This window comes from Athene cunicularia (assembly GCF_003259725.1).
Source record: "Athene cunicularia isolate RWA chromosome 4 unlocalized genomic scaffold, athCun1 chr4_part2, whole genome shotgun sequence".
Taxonomy (NCBI): domain Eukaryota; kingdom Metazoa; phylum Chordata; class Aves; order Strigiformes; family Strigidae; genus Athene; species Athene cunicularia.
Window position 1 is genome coordinate 24,934,320 of NW_020799099.1, and position 22,323 is coordinate 24,956,642.

Here is a 22,323-nt window from a genome sequence, read left to right on the forward strand (position 1 = left end):
GGGGGGGATGAAAATCCAGAGGGGCAGGAGTGATGAGGGCAAGGGTTTGGGCTTAAATTCACGTCACAGTATGGATCAGGCATTTTTTTTCGAAGTAGAACATCTCCAAGTTTTAATTGTAGCTGGTGGTAGTCAATGTCCTGGTACACTGAACAGTCGCCTAGCATGTTGTAAAGTTGTGGCTGATTTAGTGAAAAAATAATCGATAATGCAGAATTCATACTGTACTGAAGAGTAGCAAGCTCTTGTAAATAATGGCCCTTTCTCTGACATCTTCAAGAGAAAATCAGGAACTACTGAGATACAGAAGTCTATATGCATTTCTGTAATGGAACCTTAAATATAAGTAATATAGTGCCACAATGTCACATGAACGTCTTAAACTTCTGAATCTTTGTAAACATGTAGAAAGCTTTCATCATTTGATGTTTACATCCCCCTTTTTTTGGTATAGAGGCAGTCATTGGGGAATTCTGTAGTTAAACTAGAATGTGCAGTTAAACTTTTTACAAACGCCACCTTTAATCTAGTTTTCCCCTTCTCATGTTTTAAAGTTGGTCAGTGAGATCTTACAGAGCTGTGTTGCAGCAAAAGAATACTATACAAAAAATTGGTGTGAGGGGGATTGTAACAAAAATGGTTAATTACTTTGGATTTTAAAAAATTAATTACCTTTATGCAGTGTCTTCTACATGGGTTTGTGAGATGCTTCATGCCATTAGATTAAGAGTTCTTAAGGCTATCAAGAAAATATTTTTGGTCCTTGTAGCATTTAATACTTTTAAACAGCATTACCGTGATATGTAAGTTTGTATGTGAGGTACAAACATAATTCCAGGATCACTAATGTGGTAAAACTGAGGTACATATTGTCTTAACCAAGACTGCGCTACAGGATGAATTTAGCTGCTTCTCTAATCAGCAGAACGAAGAATGATTTCTTTAAGTCTGTAACAGACATTTTTTTATCTACTTGCAAATAAGCTGTTAAGCATGTAGGTTGTTTTCAAGCAGAAGTTTGGACAGGACTGTGTAAAAACAGCACCTCTCCTGGATGAGTTTTTGCAATCTAAAGTATTATAGAAAATTTAAAAATATATATAAAGAAGTTATATTACTTTCTTAATTACTTTGAGAGGAAGTTTGGTTGGAGAATAAATCCAACTTCATTCAGTGATAGACCTGAATGGATTGTTTTTCTGGAGAAAATCTCTTATTTTACGTGTTTGGTTTTCCAAAGTAAAGTAATAGGTTTTCCAGTGTAATATGATCTAGATGATTCAGTTTCTCAGCCTTTGTGTCCTTACTTTATTTCACTTGTCATGTGAGCCGCTTACCTTATTAATTATTTGCTTTAATTAAAATGTCTTATAGCTCAGGAAATTGGAATACAATATAAATAGCGATCTCTATAATTTTTCTTAAATTGATACATGGCAGAACATGTGTAAAATTATGCAAGACTTAATGAACTGAAGTCATGTGTGATTGGTTATACTCAATACTGACAGACTGCTTAAATTTTAATGATTGATTGTCTTCTCTCAAACAACTTGAGTGAATTGCAGTGTCACCTGCAGCTATTCAAAATCAAATTTAGCTAGTTTTCTTATTTAAGCTATATTAGATATGTAACTTATCTCTCATGATCACTGTACTCAGAGTTGATTTCTTGCACATGTTCTTCGTGTTATCAACTTTCCCTCTGTATGTAATTTTTTTTTGAGAATTAAAGGAAAGGGATTCTGTTTCTAGTTAGGCATAACAGACTGAACAGCTTACTAGATTCCAGTGGCTGAGCATCAATATAAACTTGCAAAACTTGTATAAATCTCACATCTTAACAAAATTGTGACCTTTGCCAATGGTAGAATACAGTCAGTGTGTTGTTGCAGGTGATAGTAAATACCAGCCTAAGAACCTTGCTTGTCTTCCTGGGTTTTATGTTGCAAGCTTAGCCATCTGTGCAGGCAGGGTTGTTTTGGCAATGGAAGCTTATGCTAGACTGTATTCCCAGTCTTGGTTAGATTTTTGGAGAGGTGAAGACCTGGACACCATCAAAAGAGGGAGGTTTCTCTTTGCTTTAGAAGAACTTGTAAAAGAAATGTTTTCTGAAAGCCTACTTCAGTTTCTTTAAGGTGCAACATCCATCTCCTTTCAAACCAATTAATGCATGCCAAACCTATTTTATTTTCAGGTATGTCAGAACACAGCAGTGAATCCACAACACTTGATGAGTCTCATCCAGCTGCAGAAGAGGTCCAGTCTGACTCTGAGGTGATTGGGTGATAGTTATATTAGTGTAAAATCAACCAATCCCAGCAACAGTTTCAGACTGCCAAATATTCTGATATACATAGCACAGTGAAAGTAGTATGGGGATACGAGTTCATGCACATTATCTTGAACGGGTGGGGTTGGTTTTGAGACACTATTAAGAACAATCCAGTTAATTCATAGGAAAGGATTACTTCAGTAGTCTATTGCTGTGCTGTGGTATTTTTTTGTAAGTTGAATAGATTTAGGTGTGGTAGAGTCAGAAATGTGTAAGTCCTGCAGGAACAAAGGGTTGGTATTTAACAGGCAGCAATCTTTGTATAACCTCACTATAACAAGGTATTCTACCTGCTGATGGAGTGGTGAATCTTTTTTTTCTTGGGAGCAGATACACTTTGTACCTTTGTGGAGAAGTCTGACTTCTAAAATTATGAACAAGTTCCTAAGGTTCCCAGTCATATTTAGCCAATTAAATTTATTGTAAGTCTGTAAAGAGTAAATAATTCCCTGACTGTTCTAGAGTAAGAATGGAAAAAAGTGCTGCTGACTTTATCACAATTAGAGATTCAGTGCCAGTGAATTGTTTTTAAACTTCTAATAAAAATGTAATAGTGATTCCACAGGTATTTAGCGTATCTCAAAATTTGCTCTTTGTAAACAGAGATGTGTGAAGAAAATTGTGATTAATATGATGAATATATTTTTATCTAAATGAAATGTCCGGTTGAAACTTCATTATTTTCTGTAGTTCTGATGTCATTCATGCCTAATACATCAATTCAAATTTAAGAACTACTTTAGATTTACTTTAGGCTCTTACAACATATGATCAATTTTCTTCTGAGGATTCAGTTTCTTTATATACTTAGTTTAAATCAACAGTGGGCTACATTTGCCAAAGGAACACTTAATTCAGCAATCATACTCACTGCTTCTACAGAAATACTGTTGTGGTTTGGTGGTCTAGTTTTCTCTCAGATCAGTAAGCTTACCATGATTGCATGAGGGAATGTGCATGCAGAGGTAAAGAGAAATGACTGCTGGTTTTGGTAGTAGCCTACAGTTCAAGTATTTTGAGACACTGCACTGCTGAAGTAAGCTGATGCTGTGGCCAAGAGCCTGTGGTCCTTCATTCTCAGTAGTTTCTTACTGCATTATTACCCACTCTGTTTCATAGGCACAAGTGTTGGGGCTGTGTGATGAACTGTTCTGGAGAACTGATTTGAGTGGAAAAATTACCCATCCCCTTTTTGGGCATAGGTCACCTTCTTTTAACCTGCAGCGTTTCTGCAATCTTGTTTGCTGTACAAATACATTGTTCTGGTCCAGGGAAGAGGTGGGGGGATGGGGAGGGTTGATGGGGGTGAAGAGTTAGGGGTAAAGGGCAGAAAAATGGTCAAGGACTTGTTCTTGGCAGCAATGCTATTTTAGACTGTTTACTAAAATGCAGGTGGTGATTTCTTGTTATGGCTGAGCCAAATTAGCAGTTTATCCCACTTCCCTTTTTTCAGCTGCTCATTTTGTGTCTTTGGTGGTTATCTGACCTCATTGCAAACTATATCAACTCACTGAAACTGTGGAAAATTAACTCAGAGAAAAGGTCTATCTATTGCCAGACTTGTGAGTTGAGTGTTTGCAGTCAGGTGAATGGTTGGGAGATGGAACACTGTGAGGCTCACAAGGAGGACTGGAAAAGCAGAGTGATGAAACATCCTCCTTTCAGCAATGGAAAATGGTGTTTTAGTTCAGATGTAACATGAAGCTGATGTTAGCAAGTATTTTTTTGCTTTCTCTGAACTTGATACATGGCTCTGGCTCAATCAAGTAGGAATACCTAAAAAATACAGGAATTGCAAATTGCTTCTAGGTCACCTTAGATTTGTCCAGAGAAGCTGGTGAATTTTTGTTTTCCAATATATGTATTTACTAGACACATATATGCATATGCATGCACTTGTATATCTCTGAATAAATGCATAAACGTGTATCAGTATACAGTATTACCAAAATTATTTGGGATTCTTGATGAAAAACAACCAAGCCAAGTATTTATTTCACCTTTAATTAAATTTGGAGATACAGTTTGGTTTGTGATCCCTGCCAAATGACCTGTATCCCCTGACAGTACAGGACTTCTTGATGCTGTGTTTTCTGACAATTTGCAGAAAGAACAGCAAAAATAGCTATGTTAGCCTATACTAATGTTTTGGTATTGTGCATGTAGCTGTGACAGGCCAAGCATTTTGAAAAATATATCGCTTTACCATGTTGAGTGGGAGTATAGTTCCTAGCGGTCTTGGAGTTTAAGCAGATGTGATATTTAGAGCAAGTTTAAGAAGCTTGAGCTATTGGACAGATTTCCTAAATTAAATTCTAATGTGGCAGGTAACTAGAACATTTGATCAAATGGTGTTGTACAGCAGCTCCCTGTGAGGATCAGGGAGTTGGACTCAAACCTTATGGGTCCCTTCCAACTTGAGATATTCTATGAAATGAAACACATTACTGTGTTGAAAGTACTTGTAAAATAAACACAGACGTTTTGGTGTTCCTCAATATTTTCATTTTCTTAAAGGCTATGAGTTTTGAGTTTGTTCTGCTGTATGAAGTATGACCCCAAAAAAAGCTGTTCTGTATTCTAGTTGTGGGTGAAGACTGGGCTATGTGGAGACTTCAGTATGTTAGGCCAATGTGAATATATGACATGTGAGCTATTCCTTCCTAGTGCTGAAAGGAGGCACTTACTGGATCCTAAATGAGAGGGATTGATGGGGTAGGTTAGTGTGTTATAAATTTAAGAAAAAGTGCCTTTATAGCACACTGACTTTTTCGTAAATGATTTGAACTATGTTCTCTGTGTATTTCAAATTTTTTCAAAAGCTGTGTCTAAATGTTTAGCTTCTCATTTAGGGAAGTGCTTCATAAAGCACTATTTTTGAATGAGTAGCTTTCAATTCAGTTTTGAGAAGTTAGTGGCAGAGAAAGTCTTGGTCCTCAAAAGGAGAAAACATCCCCTCAGATGGTACTTTGTGCATCCACAGATTGTAGTTCATGTGTATGGTTCTTAGATGGCTTGGCCTTGGCCTTTTTTTCTCTGTGTGGGTAAAAGGCAGCATTTAATCAGAACTTGATGGACTTCTGGTAGTGTTTTAATGCTGCTAATTGAAGAAGCTTATTATAATTTCAGAAATGGAAATCAGATTTTGTAGATACCAAATAAAGTTCGAGTAGTGAGCTCTGCTTCAAAAGACCAGTAGAGGTGAAGTCTCAGTAATTTAGAATCTTTGGAAGAAGTCACGGTAATACAGCTTCAAAAGCCATCTGGAGTTAGAGGAGCATGCCTGTGTTTATTGGAGCCCACAGGCTAGTTAGAAAAAAAGCTTGAGAAGCCTCAGAGCTTACTAAGGAAATCAAGCTTACTAATGTAAATGAAGGGGTGATAGGTGAAAGTGGGGGAAATTTTAGTAATGGGATATGACAGAAGACATTGACAATTCAGAATGATGCAGGTGATCCTGAGTAAGTACCAGTATTATCTTTGTGTTCTATGGATATCCTGTAAAAGCTTCATGTGTAGTTGGAAAAGCTGCTGTGGTACTTCAGCCTAATCTCAGACCGGGACTCTTCCTGACCCTTTGACTGAAAAGAGCTGGTTCAGTTTGATTTAGGAGCTTTAAGAGAAGAAAGCACCTATTCTCAAGTACCCATTCATTGATAGTGTACCATGTCTTGTCAGTCTTGCACAGATGAATGGTCTGGTTTGAAGTCTTCTGACAACTTTTATGTAAGTAATTGAACAAACACTGCTTCAGTTGTGTGTTGGTTTTCGTACTGTGTACACTTTAGTTGACTAATGAAGCTGCCTTGGGTAGCTTTTTGAGTTTCTTTTAGTTTTGGAGAATGTTAGGGTGCCATTCCCTCTTCAGATGCTTGTAAACAGCGTGCATTTCTTCTGGGTTATACTTTAGGCCATTATTGAAAGCAGTGGTTTCACAGCTGCTGCTGCTGTTCATAATGCAGCTGCATTTTGAAGCTGACTTTGTTTCTTGAATTGCATTGGTGCTTTTAAGTTCTTTTTGCTGCATTTCACTTCAGATTTACTGCTGACTGAATGAGTTGCATACCAACAGTTTGGTCAGAAGGTGGCACTATATTATGATAAAATAGAAGCAAGTTAAACTATTTTAAAGTTAGGAATCATTACTTTTCTTTTTGTAACATGATTAAACTCATTGCACTTTTCCAACATTTCTTACTTATCATTAGAACAATTTTTTTAGTCAAGCTCACTTTTTTTTATAGTTTGAGCTACATAAATTAAGGGTCAAGTATGCATAGAAAATACTTGTCTGGCCCCACATGTCTCATTTGTGTCTATATAAATGGGTGAAATTTTAGTCTTTCTTTTCTCTTAGATCTTGAAGCTTTAAATTTCTTCTTTCTGAGCTGTGCTAGCATATTAATGCAATTTGGGTATGTGATTAAATGGATTTATACAGACGTCGTATATCAGAAAATTACCAATAGGAGTTTGAAATAAAATCAACTGTTGTGAAACCTATACATGAAGTATTTTCATATAAATCACTCATAGGAAATTTTAGACAATGCCCACCTTTTTCTTCTTATGCTATAGGAAGGTGCAATGGCTCAAGAGTCTCCCAAAAATTCAGCAGCAGAAATTCCTGTGACTAGCAATGGACAGCTAGAAGATTCTCATGAGCACAGCTTTAACAGGGTAAGACATTTTTTTGCAGTCTAACCATTATCAGAAATGCTGAAGTTACAATGCAATGCACAGCAGACTTCACTTGACATAGTTTTCTAGACCATTAATGGAAAAACTCCTTTGAAGCTCAGAAATTATTGTTAAAAGTTGACATAGCATAATGTGATTGCACATTGCAATCATCTTTTTTATATAAAAAGCATGTTAGTAGTGACAGATATTTCTGAGCATGAAATAGTGTAAAGAATTGGGTGCTCTGTAATACACAAATGTATATGCTTCTATGTTCTTGTCTTTGATCTTTGAGGATACTGACTTTAATCCAACAATTTTATTCATAAAACAAGATAACAAGCATGTTCAAAATATACTTAATAGGTCCTCTGAATTCAAGCTAACAAATCCTAAATTTTTTGTGAGGTGACATATTGTTCGAGGCAAGATACTTCTGAGGGGGATTAAGTTTGGAGGCAACATGCCTAAAAGTAAAGATAGTCACATTTTGATTTGAAATTGTAAACAGGACAGGAGTAACTTTCCTTGTGTTGAAACTGAAAAATTACTACTGTATTGCTGTCTGCTATATAGATGAAATATATCAAAACTCATTTGTTGTATGTTGAGAAAGTTATACTTCCATAATCATCTGTATGCAATCTTGACTTTTTTTTCCCTTAACCTTGACATATTTTACTCAGTTCTTCTTGTTTGGCTGTCCAGCAGAGGGTGCTATGGTATAAATTTATGGAATTTGGGATTGATGTTCTTTACGTTTTATTTTGATTTTCAATTGGAAATATGAAGACTAGTTAATTATCCACATTTATTTGGTATCTATTGAGACTTTTAAGGAAATATCTAAGCTTTAACAGTCCCATGCTGTCTTGTAGTGCAGGATAATTTCTAAAAGAAATACTGAGCAGAACTTCAAAATTTTATTATTCCCTACTAAAATGCTGATTAGAGGGGGGAACCTTCATGAGTTTAAAAACAAATTACATAAATATCCTGAATACTAGTAAAATAATCATCTGCCTAATTTTGTATTCTGGTTTGCTTTAATGGGAAAAACTCCTTCAAAGCTGATAAATTGTGTTAAGTTGACTAAAATAACCAAAGCAGATATTGTACACAGCGATAACTTTTTAATATGAAAGGTATATTAATAGTAGCAAATTTTTTCTGAATGTTAAATAGGTTGAGGTATTGGGTGCTCTGTAATGCACAGTCAAGTGTATACATTTCTAATTCTTGAGTCTAAGCCTTGAGGATACTGATTTTTAATCCAGCAACTTTATTCATAAAATGAGAAAACAACATTTAAATATATATATTAAAATATAGTTTTAAACATGTGTTTGTTATATTATAATTATAAATAAAAAGGTTATTTAAATATGCTAAAAATGTGTTACAATATTGAAAATTAAAATACATCCTGCAAACAACATGTGAGACCATTTGACTATGATTGCAGAGTATAGTGAGCATGGCTGTAAAAAAAATTATAAAACTTCATGAGATGGAAATGCATCCATGTTAGAGCTGTTATTAAAAAATACGGGGCTTATTACTGGGCATTTTCTTCTACTTCCCCTGAACAGGCCATGACTTTTTTGGAGTAGCACTGCAATGAGGGGAGGCTTCGTAAGATTTGTCATTCAACTAAAATTTACCAGTAATGTAATGTAAAAATCACAACAGTGTTTAATGAAATAAAGGTAAAAGTAAATTTTGATAAAGATGTACCTATGTTTAGGAGGAACAATAAATATACACCTTGAAGTGGTAATGAACTTGGGTTTAACTGGAAGCAGAGAAACAGATTTACTATTTTTAAGCCTCATAAATTTGATGCTGCTGTGACTTGATTGCTGTCCAAGTTATCTTTTCCTCACATAGTAATTGCTTCTTCAGTATAGTGTATCCAGTACTTAGTTACAGTAAACAGAACTTGCACTCCTGTTGACTGGGTCAGAGCCCTCGTTCAGTCAAAATATAATCACCATTTTCTATGGAAAGTTGAAATGTTAAGGTGATTTTTGTCTATGGTCACATAGAAGAGTTGAAGTAGGTTTTTTTCTGGCATGCTAATTTTTTTGCTGGCTTGGAGTCAACTATATTTCAAAACTTCCACAAAAATGGGTCAATGCGAGCACAGTTGAGTTTGCTGCTGTAATTATTTTCACAGTGCTTATTCTGAGATCAATGGAGTGAACTTCAAATATTTTTTTGAACTGTCTTGTACAAGTTAACACCTGCATGTGTGACCTAAAGTCAGAATATGTGATAATCAGGACTTATAAACAAAACAAAGAAAACAAGCTTCTTGGAATTAACATCTAGGTCTGTTTACTAATCTGTTAGTCTCAAATTCTAATATTTAGCTTCTATTCATCTTGCTGTGTGTTTGTTATTTCTAATGCTTAATGCTATACTTTCTCTTTTTTTCCTTGCCAGGTAATTTTTTGTTTAAAGCAATATGCATTGCACCACAATTTCTTTGCCAGGTTTTCAGGGGTCTTTTTTCCTATTGACTCACAGAAATGACAGGCCAAGTTCTGAATTTTAGGGGGTTGCTTTAGAAAGGGGCAAGAGACCACTACCACTTTAAGTTGTACTGTTAGCGCAGTGCTCAGTAAGAGTATGTGAGCACAGTAATGTTTAGAGCACTCAAATTCCAATATAGTGATTTCACTTACACCTTCTTGGGAAGCTGGGGAATAAGGTTATTTCAGTTTCTTGTTTTCTTATTGTTACTATTCGGGAGTCATTCATGTTGTACAATTCAGATGTAAACAATAAAAGATAATGTATTCTGCATTTTTTGTTTGGTCTTCTGCAGGTATTTTACAAGAAACACTTGAGCAGCTTTGATTGTATGTTTTTGGTAGACTCAGTAAGGGGTAGTTGTACAACCTTTTCTTCAGGGTTCTTTAATTACAAAACTAAACTTTCCTCAAGGCTCGTGTTCTATTTAGCACTTCCATCAGACCTCATCCATAAGCTGCTCAGGCATGAAAATGCACATTTATTTTCCGCCAAATGCAGTATTTGTATGTACTCAAGCATGAGAAGCATTTCATTTTGCAAGGCAATGCAGTGCAAATATATTTACCTGGAAATAGCAAGTAGGACTGCTTCTGCTTTGAAGAAAAATGCCATTAGTTTTGCAGAACATCAGACAACATAGATTACCATAATGTCATTTCAGAAGGAAGTATATTAGTTCCAGTCTTGTGGGAATGTGATATAGCAATACTTGATGCATCTTGGTTCCTTATGTTAAAAAAAAAATGAATCAAAATTCTAATGCTGTCCTGATTGTAATAATAAGAGATGCCTGTGGAATTCTGACAAGTTTTGTCTTGCCTGTATGATGGATGGAAACTTTTTTTAACTAAAAAAGGCTGTAGCTTCAGTCATTGTTGGATGAAATGTCTAATATCCTTTCATCATGAAAAAACTTGACCCAGTGTTTTTGAGCTGTCCAAGCCCTGTTGGAACTCAAGATTTAAAAACTTGGTGTATGGAACTGTTTCCCAATGCTGGGTACTTGTTAGTCCATCTTAGTAACAGAGGACTCCAGCATTTCCTAATCAAATGTATTTTTCTTACTACTTTGTACAAGAAAACTTAGCATACAAAAAAGTCTTGCTGGTTTATGTTCTTCACTGATTTATTTCATTCATCCCTGACTTCTAGAACACAGTTGTCCTCACATGCTATTATAATTATGTGATTGGAGTAGTGGTGTTTTAATATCACTAAAGGGATTGGGAGCTGCAGGCTGTGGGAAGGAGTGAGGAGGTTCCTAATTCAGTAATGTGCCATATAGTGTGAAAGCTGCATAGGAATAAATCAAAAAACCTGTAAAGGTAGCCAGGCAGCTGTAAGCTATTTGTTAGTTTTAAACTATTGTAAAAAAATCTGCGTGAAGTTCTTACCAGTTTGAGTGTCTGAAATTGTTGTTCCAATTGTTTCCTTTCATTATCAGTATAGACTCTCTCCTCCTCTGTCTTTTTCTACTCTTATGGGGACAAAACTGTTCTTAAACATGTGTCTATAATACCAGTAATAAACTATAGGCTGCAAAAGAAAAGTGATAAATTAATTTTTCTTGTGAGTCTTCAATTTATGTTATTAGAATCATCAGATCTGGGATCCAATGAATCTGAGTGCATGTGTTCAGTATCTTGTTCTATAATTTTATTGCCTGACTAGACAAATAGATAAGGTCAATTCTTTTTCGTCTATTGCTTTCTGAAAAAAAAAAAAACCAACCCCACAGCCTTGTCATGTGCGTTCTACCTGAAACATCTGAGTTCATCTCTTAAGTTTTGCTATGTTGACTGGCATAGTTAGATTTTACTTTGGGCAATTATTTTTTAATTAGTGTAGACTGGTACAAAATATATTTCCGTGTGTCAGTTCTAGAAAACTGTTTTTAGGAGATGAAACAAAGACGACCGTTTTTGTTGCCAAACGGTTTGCTTCATATGGTCTTAAAAAACAAAATATGAGTGTTATTGATGACAGTAGAAGGGAAACTAATTTAAAACTGAATTGTAGTGTGACATTAGGTAAGTCAAAAGGGATGTAGTGGAAGAAAGGGTTTTCTGAGTGAAAAGCAGTGTATTGGAAAGTAAAAGAAATGTGTCGATCCATGTTGTTTGTCACTTCAGCACAGAATAAAGCTTTCAGTGCTCCTCCAATTTATTTTTATGCTTGAATTTGTATTGATGTGAGGGTCTAGTGGCTTAATTCACAGAAAATAAGAGCTCAGTGATAGGGCAAAGAGAAGAGAATGCTGAATATGTACAAGGAGCTCCATTTGCATACAAATTAGGGTAAGAAGTTAAAGTTCAGAGCCAGTTATCTTACTGGATAGATGATATGTTTATCTACATAATATTTTGTTTCATGGAACTTGTAATCTTTAGAACTTTAAACTGTGAACTTTACAGTAAGATGTGTTGCAAATTCTTCCTGAAGGCAACTTGAGTAGTTTTATTTAAAATGTCATCCATCATTTAAAAATAAACAAGCATATGGTTATTCCCAGTTTAGTTGCTCTACTTTTAGTGGACTCTTTGAACTAGCTAGTGATGTGTGTTTTTTAAAATACCTTTATTCAAGGTAGTAAAGGCAAGTAAAACCATATCTGTTAAGCTTACTATGGTACTAAGCAAAAGATAATGCTTAGTCATCCATTAATAATGGACTGACATAACTAAGCAGTTAATACAGTGTTGTCTGCTTACTTGTTCCTTAGGGTCTACTAAGGATCTACAGAGTAAGAAAGGGTCTACTTTGAGTGTCTACTGAGTGGAAACTGACAGTACTGAGTGAGTTAGTACTAAGTACTAAGTTTGTCTACTAAGTTGAAACTTAAGTGTCTACTAAGCAAGCACTAAGTAGTAACTAAGTTTGCTTTAACTAGTAGAGAAACAATACAGTTCTGGTATCTTTCCCCTCTTCATTTTAGAATATGATGGACAGCATGGATGGGAAGTATCTTTTTGGAAATAGTATTGTAATTCAGCCAACATTCCTTCAAGAACATGTGTTCTGAGTGACTTCTTTGCTGTGTCTACTGTCTCAACAGGATTGATATGTCAACAATTCATACTGGTTCATCTACATGATCTGTATAATAAACTGATTAATTTCCCTGTTAGTCATGTAAATAAACCTAACCTTACTAAAATATATTTAGTTTAATATGGTGATTTAAACTAACTAAAATGGGATTTTAACAAAGGTTTGAAGTGGCTTAAATGCTCTATACAATAGTTTTACACTGTCTTGACTAGACCTAATTAAGCTACTGCAGCTGTTCTGTGTACCTATATTTCATGCTTTTGCTTCTTTGAGCCTTCAGTGTGCTAAATGGCTGAGAATGGGATGAGTAGTCCAACCTTTTGACTACTGGGGAATCTTTTGAGTTGTAGGGTTTTAATACCTCTAGCTCTGTGTCTCAGTGAAGTTCCAGCATTAAAATACTTCTGCTAGATGGTAATTTTATAAACAGGTAGTGGTTTTCAGCATCGTAAAATTAAAAATTATCAATGAAGCAATTTTTTTCCTTGAGATGGTGATAGCTTAACAGATTTGTGGTTTTGAAATGTATCAACAATGTTTGAATTCTAAAGGCTGGATTTCCCTTTTACAAAGAAGGGGGGAAATCACAAATTTGAAAGCAGATCTTCTGATCATCTGTCTTCCTCTTAGCTACAAGAGCAACACATAGTCAAAATCTAATCACCTTATTGTAGTAGAGAAATCTGTCCTTGCTTCCTGTGTTATAACAGCAAACCTATGTTTGGTGGGAACAAAAAAGAAAGCTACTTATGTTGCCTTCTTACCACTCTAAAATCTCCTCAAGTACTGTCATACCCTCTCTTAAAGGTTAAGTTTTATGCATGTCTTTTGCTCTAAGGCTCTTTCTAAATTATCCTTCTTTGTAAATTATTGAAGGAATAAATTGCTTTGTTAGAAGGATTACAGATTTTTGGGTAGCTTTTTTGTTTATCTACACTTGTGTGGAAAAAAACCCTAATAACAACAAAACAAACCCCCAAAACAACCAACCAACCCCCCCAAAACAACAATCACTTGTAATAGTGATGTGTTAAAAATTGAAGTTTACATACAGAAGTGTGTCTCCACTGAACAGTAATTTGCATGTTTATAAACAACAGAAAGGTAGCGTTTTGATGATCACCAACTTTTTGATGATAATTCCAGTCATAAATATTTCTGGTATAAATCTACAAATGACAAATCTTTTTTAAATTCACATGCAATAATATCTTTCCTCAGCAGGGTATATTTCAACTGGTTAATATAGATGTTTAGAAACAGGTTTGAATGCAGTTTTTTGCACTGAACTTTGCCTTTTACCCAATGAAAAAAGTGTGTATCTCTTTGAACAAATATGCATTTGTGTATATATACACACTTATGTATATATTTATGTAAAAAACCCTGATGTGTATATATACACAATTGTAGATCTTAATAATTTTCATGATCCAAATACCAGGTTATTTAAAAGAAGTATGTGTTGTAATATTCTGATTTATTTAACTCTGTAGCTTGTTCAGCTTGTGTTTAGCTGAAAATTAGAATTAAGTTGAATGTACAGAAGAAGTACAATTGCTTAAGTTTAGATATAAACTTTTGTCTTTACGAAGCAGATGTATTTTAACCTTAAATACAGATGATTGCTTAGATTCCTATTGCAAACGTGCTTAAGCAGGTTAGCTGTCTACATTTGTTTGACTACAGATTTAGATATTTATGAAAACTATACAATGTGCCAAGGTGCCTTCAGGGGGAAAAAAAAAATTGATGCCATGTCCATTTTGTTAAATCAGTGCATCTTCTCTGCAATCTGGTTATCCTTTTTCAAGTCTCTCTGCTTTTTCATCTCTTAGTGACTTGCTACATTTTGAGTTAAATGGACTCTATCTGTTAGCTAAACTAAGTTGAAGCAAAGGCTTTCCAGCATACCACCAACTGCAAGTACTTAAATGGAAGCATCAGTGTTAAGTCAGTTGTGAAGACTGAAAACAGCATGTATCCAATATTGTGATATGCTTAGTCTGAGATCAGGTTCTGCATGCGACTACTATTTGTTGTTCATGCTGTTTATTTTTCCTTTTTTGTATAATGCTTTAGACATACAAATATAGTATAATCTGTTATTAAATAAACAGTTCATGCAAGTCAAAGTATGGCTATAGGAATTGGTTACTCTGATTGAAGTAACATCGTGGGTTTTCAATGTCAACAAGACTTCTGTTCTTCTGGAATTCATATGTTTAGCTCTTCCTTTTTAATTCTTCCTGGGAGTTTGTCTTAAGCTAAAGACAGCTAACTACATCTGTGGGGAACATGATCCCAAGCTAGTTCTTGACAACCTTGAAACAACCTTATGCACTAGGTTGTTTCTGGTTTGTGGATCAAATGGCTACAGTCACATGTCAAACAAGGATTGGATTTTAAAGGTTGTGTTTTCATTAGAACATTTCAATTAGAAGCATTGCATATATAATAAGTAGTTACTGCATATGTGCAGACACTGACATCTTAGAATTATGTATAGGTTTTCCCTGCAAATTTCACTATTGCTCCTTTATCTTTTTTGCCTCTGTATGGAAGCAGAGGGGATGCAAAAGAGTACCTGACTCCAGAAACTGCCAGTTTTCCAGTTTCTTGATGCTTATTTTTTGTAAGTGTATTTTACCTTTTTGCTTTCCCTTTCAGAGTAGATTTTCACTCACTTTGTACTTTTACAAGTTAGTGGTTTTAAATTGCTTTGAATACCTGAACGTTTTTTTAAAGCACTAAGTGTATTCCATAACATCAGAGGCTTAAACTTCAACTGGATGGCTGGAAACATAGTCCAGGAAACCTCTGGGAGCTATTGGTAGGGGTGGGTAAGAAAGTAAAAATGGTCAGTAGGACAGTATGTATTTGAATTCATAGTTCAGGCCTGCATTTGGTTTCTGTAAAGACTTCAGTTGCCTGAAAGTTGGTTGTAGTAGTTAAATCTAACTCTCACAAGGTAAACAAGGTGATCTCAGGTGATTTTAAATCAATGAGTTTCAAAAGCAAACAGAAGTAAATAGCAAATTTGTGCTGTGATGTAGAGTAGGTGCTTAGAAGGAAGCTGTTGAAGTAATGCATTTCTGGATATTTCTCCCATGTCAAATATTAAAGAGATTTCATGTGCTATTTGTAGAAGTTAATGCTATGAATTTTAAAGCTATTTATTGCTTAATTTGTTTTAATCTTTAACATTGTGATAGTTGCTTCCACATTTTTTTGGTTTGTAAAATGTTGTCTGCTTAGTCTTAGATCATTCTGTACCCCTGACAGTTTTTAACTGGAAACATTAAACTGATATGGCTGTTTGGACCAGCTTCAGCCCACTTAACATGATGTTGTGGGCCACACTTTTGATAACTGTTGTTCTAAGAGATGCCATTCTAGTTGTTCATCAGTATAAAAAAAATACAGAATAAATGCACAAGCTGTACTTACAGTGTTTCTCATTCATTTCTGTTTTATTTGTGCATTGCAGTAGAATGCTGTGACACCAGTGAAGACATTCCAGGCTAAAGGCAGAATTGCTTCTCTGAGAGCTGCTGAAATTGCATTATAATACTTTTGAGTCACTTCTATCTTTTTTTTTCTTTTTAACATTAATTTTCCATTTTTATTGAAATATTTTGAAGGACTTGAAACGTTCATTACCAGTTGGACTTGGACTTTCTGAAACCAAAATAACATCTCATGGCTTTGACAGCACCAAAGAGGGAGTCATTGAGGCAGGACCATTTCCAGGTAAAGGTAACTGCTTTTTTGTGTCTTTATTTCTCAGTTTTAAATATCTGTGCATATTTTTGTATGGTCAGGAACACAATGTCCTGTAGCCGCTTTGAGCATTTTGGTGTAAATGTACACATTGAAATGTGCATTAGTGGCAACCTGTTTATCTTCTCTGAGTTGTTAAAATAGAGAATATATGCTACACTTGTATCTGTCAAAGGACTAGTGGAGACTAGTGGTAAATTGGTCTGCATTCACAGGAAAGGAGGTCCTTGAGCACCTTGAAATGATGTCAAACTGAGGAATTTTACTATTAAATTTCATTGAAGTTTTCTTTAACTGTTGCAGGTATCATTCTGATTTGAAACATAAGGGAAGAGTTATTTAGTTCTTGATACACAGTTCACTTACCTGGAGCAGATGAATGAGTGGAATTCTTCTTTGCCTCTGAGACTTGTGCACTATAACAAAAAAGGAGACATATATTACTTTAATGTATTGTTAAGGATGATAATGCTTTGAGTCTCTCTTTCCTAGTACTATCTAATGAAACAGTGTCCACATATTTTCTCAGCACAGAGTTGTGGTTGTTTATAGCATGAGGATTTTAGTTAATATTTAATTCACTATGCAAATATTAATGTATGCTTTCAAGAATCTAAGCTAGTATTATATAATGAGAAATACGAAGTGATAAACAAGCCAGTATTGTCAGTGTTTCCCAACTAAGAACAAGAGTGTGCCGCGATATAGTATGTGAAAGTATTATTTTAATGAATAGCTTCGACAGCTTCTGAATTTGAAAGGTTTGAAATGATCAGCTGTGAAAATAAGTCTCTTTGTAGTCATAGATTTAATTTACATTTTGCTTCGCTTCCTGTTTGGTAAAATTCTCTGCTTATGAAAACAGTGATTCACATGCTGTACTTTACATATATTACAAAGTAAATGCTGTGGTTTCTTTAAGCCTTTGAAATTGTCAAAATATCTAGGTAAAACCAGGCAGATGGCAAACTGCTCACTGTTCTTGGGGTTTTGTATTCTATTAGCAGGATAACTGTTGCAGAGGGTAAGTGCATTAGCTGTTAAGGGAAGAAGTGTCATAAGATGTGTTTCAAGCTACAGTAATATGTTTGAAATACAAGTGTTCTGTGGAAAGTTATGTACACAAATGATGAGCTTTGGACATGTAATTTTTAACACTTCAAATATCACAGTTTTTCTATATTTTCTTTAGATTTTTTGTAATTCTTTAAATCTGGGGGAGAGAGAGAAATAGTAGAAACTAAGGCTTCTCATGAAACTATGGACAGAAGTAGAACGATTGCCCTATTACTTAATATTGTGTCTTCTGAGTGTCCTTATTAGGGCTTCATTTTTGAATGCAAAGTAGACAATACTGGAGGGGAAGAGCTTTTAGGATTTGGGAGGATGTTGAATGATGAAGCATGCATAAGGCTGCATTAATACTCTGTCAAATGATAAGGATTTTTTAAACTGCTTGTCTTGGCTCGCTTGCTGAAGTGATTCAGTCTTTAGGCCTTTAGCAGGATCTTGCAGTCAGAGTTTTATGCCTGGATGAATCCAGTTGCAGCTCTTATGCAATGTATCGCTACACAAGGACACAACAAGTGAGCTATCTTTTAATATCATCTTTTCTGTGCAGTTGAATCCAAATCATTGGATTTGCATATGCTGTGTTAGTAGTGCTCTGTAGTATGTTTAAAAGGCAAGAGCTGATTGTTGATTCAGTTACACTAAGTGGTATTTTTGGTGTTGCTGGTAACTGAATTCAGTTGAAACTGCTAGACTTTAGGTTTGATTTCCCTTCCCCCCAGCACAGTCAGCCCTTGAAGTATCTTGGAATTTCTCAGCAAAAACAATAAAAGTCATCCCTGCCATATGATCTTTACTCATCATTACAGAGAGATAGCTAATTTGGTTTTTAAATCCTGAAAATTTCATAAGAATGCCACTTCACATCTGTGTGGTATGAAAGAGTTGCAAAGCTCTGAAAATCATAATCCTAAACCAGTTTGGAGAACGTACATGGTGCAGGTAACTTGAAGTTGGGCTTGTTTTGTTTTGGGGTTTTTTTTCTTTTAAAGAGAGCAAGCAAGTGCTGTAAAATCTTTCTTTCGGAAAGGAGATTACACACTTTAACAGCTAATAGCTCGTATGATCTTCAGAATAGCTAATTGCTGTGTGTTTACACAGATGTAGAAGCAGATGTTAATCGGGTATATCTGAAATTTTACTTCACCCCTTAATGCTGTGAGTACCATTCAGTGATAGTGCAGAGTGAAATCTACCTAGATCTCAAGAAGTTTTCAGTAGTGGAATCTGTATATAACAATCTTCTGTGGAATTTTTGGTTGATAGTATATACTTTAGTGAAGCTCTTAGTTGTATTTACTCTCACAAAAAAGTTTGGCATCATGACATAGAGAAAAAGATTAAATCATGAAAACTTGGAGTAGTTCATATGAACAGCTGCACCTCTTAAAAAGCATTTCCATCAGAAATTCCAGCAACTTTTCTGTGAATGCTTCTATTTATTGTGTTGCTGAAGCAAATGTTTCTTTGTTTTGGAGAAAAAGTGCACATTGTCTTCTAAGGGGAGGTGATGGATTTTCATGGTTAAATATGTCCCCTTTTCAGGTTCCTCAGCATCACCCAAATCATCTGTTATATCTCCTAGCAGTGCAGCAGCTAGCAGACTGGCTGGACAAGGTTGTGATTTAATTATTCCCACAGGTACCATAGCATTGAATGGATAACGCCCTTGTCTCTGCTGACACTGTACTAACTCCTCCGTGTCTCTAATAATTTGATTTACTGTTAGTTGGAAATACAACTTCTGGGGTTTTTTGGTGGCTTGCATTTCTGTCTTTTAATGGTTCACAAAAGTAACCTCCGCTTCCCTTTCTGTATGCTGCTTTTTGCTCCATAGAATTTAAAAAAATAATTACTAAATATCAATAATAACGAAGAGTAGCTAAAATGGGAGTATCCAAAATCTTTTGTTTAGGTTAAAACTGAAATTTTTGAGATTTTTTGCCAAAATGATCATGTATTCCAGTAGAATAGAGTATGAGGTGGCCATTAGGAATTCACAACACCCAAACTGGGCTTTGCCACTTGACTCATTTTTTGCCTGTGGGCAAATTACTTAACATCTTTGTCTGTTTCCTCCTATATAAAAGGAGAAAACCTATTCAGTTACCTCATAAGGGTGTTGAGAGGATTAATTACTTAACGTTTGCACAGTGTTTTGAAGACATAAAGAACATAGTAGAGCTTGATGCTAAAGGAGTATCTTGAGGCATCTGTATGGACTTTTTTCCAAACTCTTATTTATATAAATAACTTGGCAAGTCTAAGGTGACTGTAAGTAGCAGCAGGGATTAGAGGTGGTCTGAATTGTACGTGAGTAAATAAAAATGTTGCTTAAAAAGTAATAGTGCTTTGCAGTTCTTACTATTTATGACACTAGGACATATTTTTGCAAAATTAAAACTTAGAATCCACATGGTATCTCATACTAGCTAGAGAATGCTAAGTATTGGCAATTAATATGTGGTGATTTGCCCTAGATATTTTAATTTGTTGCTAAATGTTTTCTGTTGCTGTTTTTACACTGGTGGTTAATTAGTCCTAATACAATGAGCTAATAAAGCTGAAATAAGTTAAATATTGGCTGAACACATCTTCTGGAAAGGATGACGTTCACTGGAGAAGAAAAAATCTGTTTTGAAATCTATTAGTTGTACTCTGTGACAACAGTTTTTATATGTTGAAAATTTTCATTTAATGGTCTGCAGGTTGCAAACAAACTTTTAGATTGACTGAATCCAAGGTGTTCAACTGTTGTAATTTTAAAAGATAGATTAAGAAATAAACTATTTTAAGTTTGGTTAGTAAAATTCCTTGCATTCAGGTAAGCTTTATTCAGCTTACTACTACATGAAATACTGAGAGATATACTCACTTCATATCAGTTTAAAAATTATTCTTTATGGGATTGATTTTGAAAATCTGCAAATTCATCTGAAGTTCTAACTGTCACCTTGCTCTGCTTTTGCACGCACAAACCTTCCATTCCTTAAAACAAAAGCGAAGGCCTTGAAGATTTGCTTTGTCTCTGATGTAGGGGGCAGAGCTCAGCAGAAAAGTGGACCTGTTGTTTTAGCAGATGAAGTAAAGAATCCAGCAATGGAAAAATTGGAATTGGTGAGAAAGTGGAGCCTAAACACTTACAAGGTATGCAGGCATATATTTGTGTGTGTGTGTATGTATGTATTCTAGAAATGAGCTTGCTACTGGATTGGACTAAAGCTTTCAAAGTATTGTACTATGAAAGTAATCTGTTGTTGCAGTGAGCGTAACCAAGAATGCATAGAGAAGGCTTAATTTTCTTCCAAGTGTAGCATTCTTTGTAAGCCTTTTTAAATCCCTGGTTTTAAGTGGAAAATCTTTCATAGGCTATTATTGATTTAGTGAGGTAAAGAATGTATTCCTTTTCTAATGTCCCCTCCAACATACAGAATGCACAAGTTTCAGCACCAGTGCTTGTAATGAAATCTTTGCTATTTTTCAGTTGATTGCTGATATAATAAAATTTTATCTGATAGGAAAAAGTCAGGCCCATCTACAAGTTCCATACTTGTTAATTGCTATTCTGATGGTTTTGTTCTGTCTTGGCTGATTGCTCTTTCTTAGTGTTGGAATTGTTGCTTCAATTCATGTGTGTTTTATATGATGCTTTGTCGTCAACTGGGATTTGGTGAAATTAAAAAATAATAACAAAAGAATAAAGAAAAGGTGCTTAAAGCACACCAGATAGCCAGAAGTGACTCTCGTTAAAAAGCCTTAGGGTGAGGAGCAATTGTCAGGGATACATTACTGTTAGGAGTTTCAAAGAAAGACCAGTTTTGAAAAACAGCTTTTTGTTATGCCTGCAACTTAAATGACAGAGGTCTGGACAGGTGGGTTATGCATCAGTGGGATCTACATCTCAGACCTTGAAGAAATTAAGAATCCGTGGAAAACACTTCCCTAGTAAAACAGAGATCTGAATTCCTCTAGTGTTCTTAAGTCCAGATAAGGACTTCCTCCCCAGTGAGGATGGGAAGCAGGGATGAAGACATTCTATCCACTGGTAGATGCTTACGCTGCTGTTTGTGTTAGAATCAGAAGTTAGGCTTTTTTGGAGGAATAAGGTTGTTCAGAGAGACCTTATGAATTCATTTGGAGTTGAGGGAGTATTATGCAAATATCCCTGGAGATGCCATACATTTGAAAACACTTTATATGTCAGCTAGGTACAAAAAGCATATTTAATTTGATTAAGGACAGTATTTCAGCTTGTGGACATACTGTCTTGCTTTGGTTCCCCTGGGAACCATGGGAACCCCTGGGTCATGGGAAGAAGTCTCCTCCTTATCTTGTAATAGCTAACTTTATCATAGGTTAGAAGATGCAAGAAATAAAGGGCAGGAGTAAGTCGTTAGTGGAGGGAGATCAGCAGCTGAAATGCTATTCGATGTGCCAGACATTAATCAGCAAGTGGAGTTAGTGGTGCAACTTGCAGTTAGGAAGTTCTTTAGGAATCTGGAGTAATTTGTCATGGTGTCTGTATCAGGAGTTGTGGAATCTAAATTATTGGATATGTTCAGAAGTCATACCTATCTGTGAAGAGATGATCAAGTATGCTTCTCTATATTTTGAGTACCTTGGGGGTTTTTTGTCCAGTATGCATTTCTGAATGAGACACAGTTGCTTTTATTGTCTCCCACTTTTATTTCTGTTTTGAGAAACTCTTTACAGTTGAAAATCACAGGGGGTTAAAGCTGCTCTTTTTCTAGCCTAACCATGAATTTTTGTAGACTGCATTTAACTTTTTCCCATAATTTATAACTTGGTAAGATTATTCTGTTGCTTTTGCAACTACTGTTGCTCTTCACTCCAATCTT

General features: G+C 35.2%; 1 protein-coding gene across 6 annotated transcripts in view; it reads left to right on the plus strand.

Moving 5' to 3' along the window:
* Positions 1-2,175: 2,175 nt before the first annotated feature.
* Positions 2,176-22,323, plus strand: part of ARFIP1 (ADP ribosylation factor interacting protein 1) — a 38,468-nt gene continuing 18,320 nt past the window's right edge. Inside the window, exons 1-5 of one of the 6 annotated variants that reach the window (XM_026847487.1) lie at positions 2,176-2,277; positions 6,914-7,015; positions 16,255-16,369; positions 19,010-19,105; positions 20,502-20,611. In XM_026847487.1, coding sequence (XP_026703288.1) covers positions 2,200-2,277; positions 6,914-7,015; positions 16,255-16,369; positions 19,010-19,105; positions 20,502-20,611 — 501 coding nt within the window. In that variant the 5' untranslated portion in view covers positions 2,176-2,199. The remainder of the gene's footprint in view (positions 2,278-6,913; positions 7,016-16,254; positions 16,370-19,009; positions 19,106-20,501; positions 20,612-22,323) is intronic. The other 5 variants (XM_026847489.1, XM_026847488.1, XM_026847491.1 and 2 more) reach the window with 5 other exon arrangements.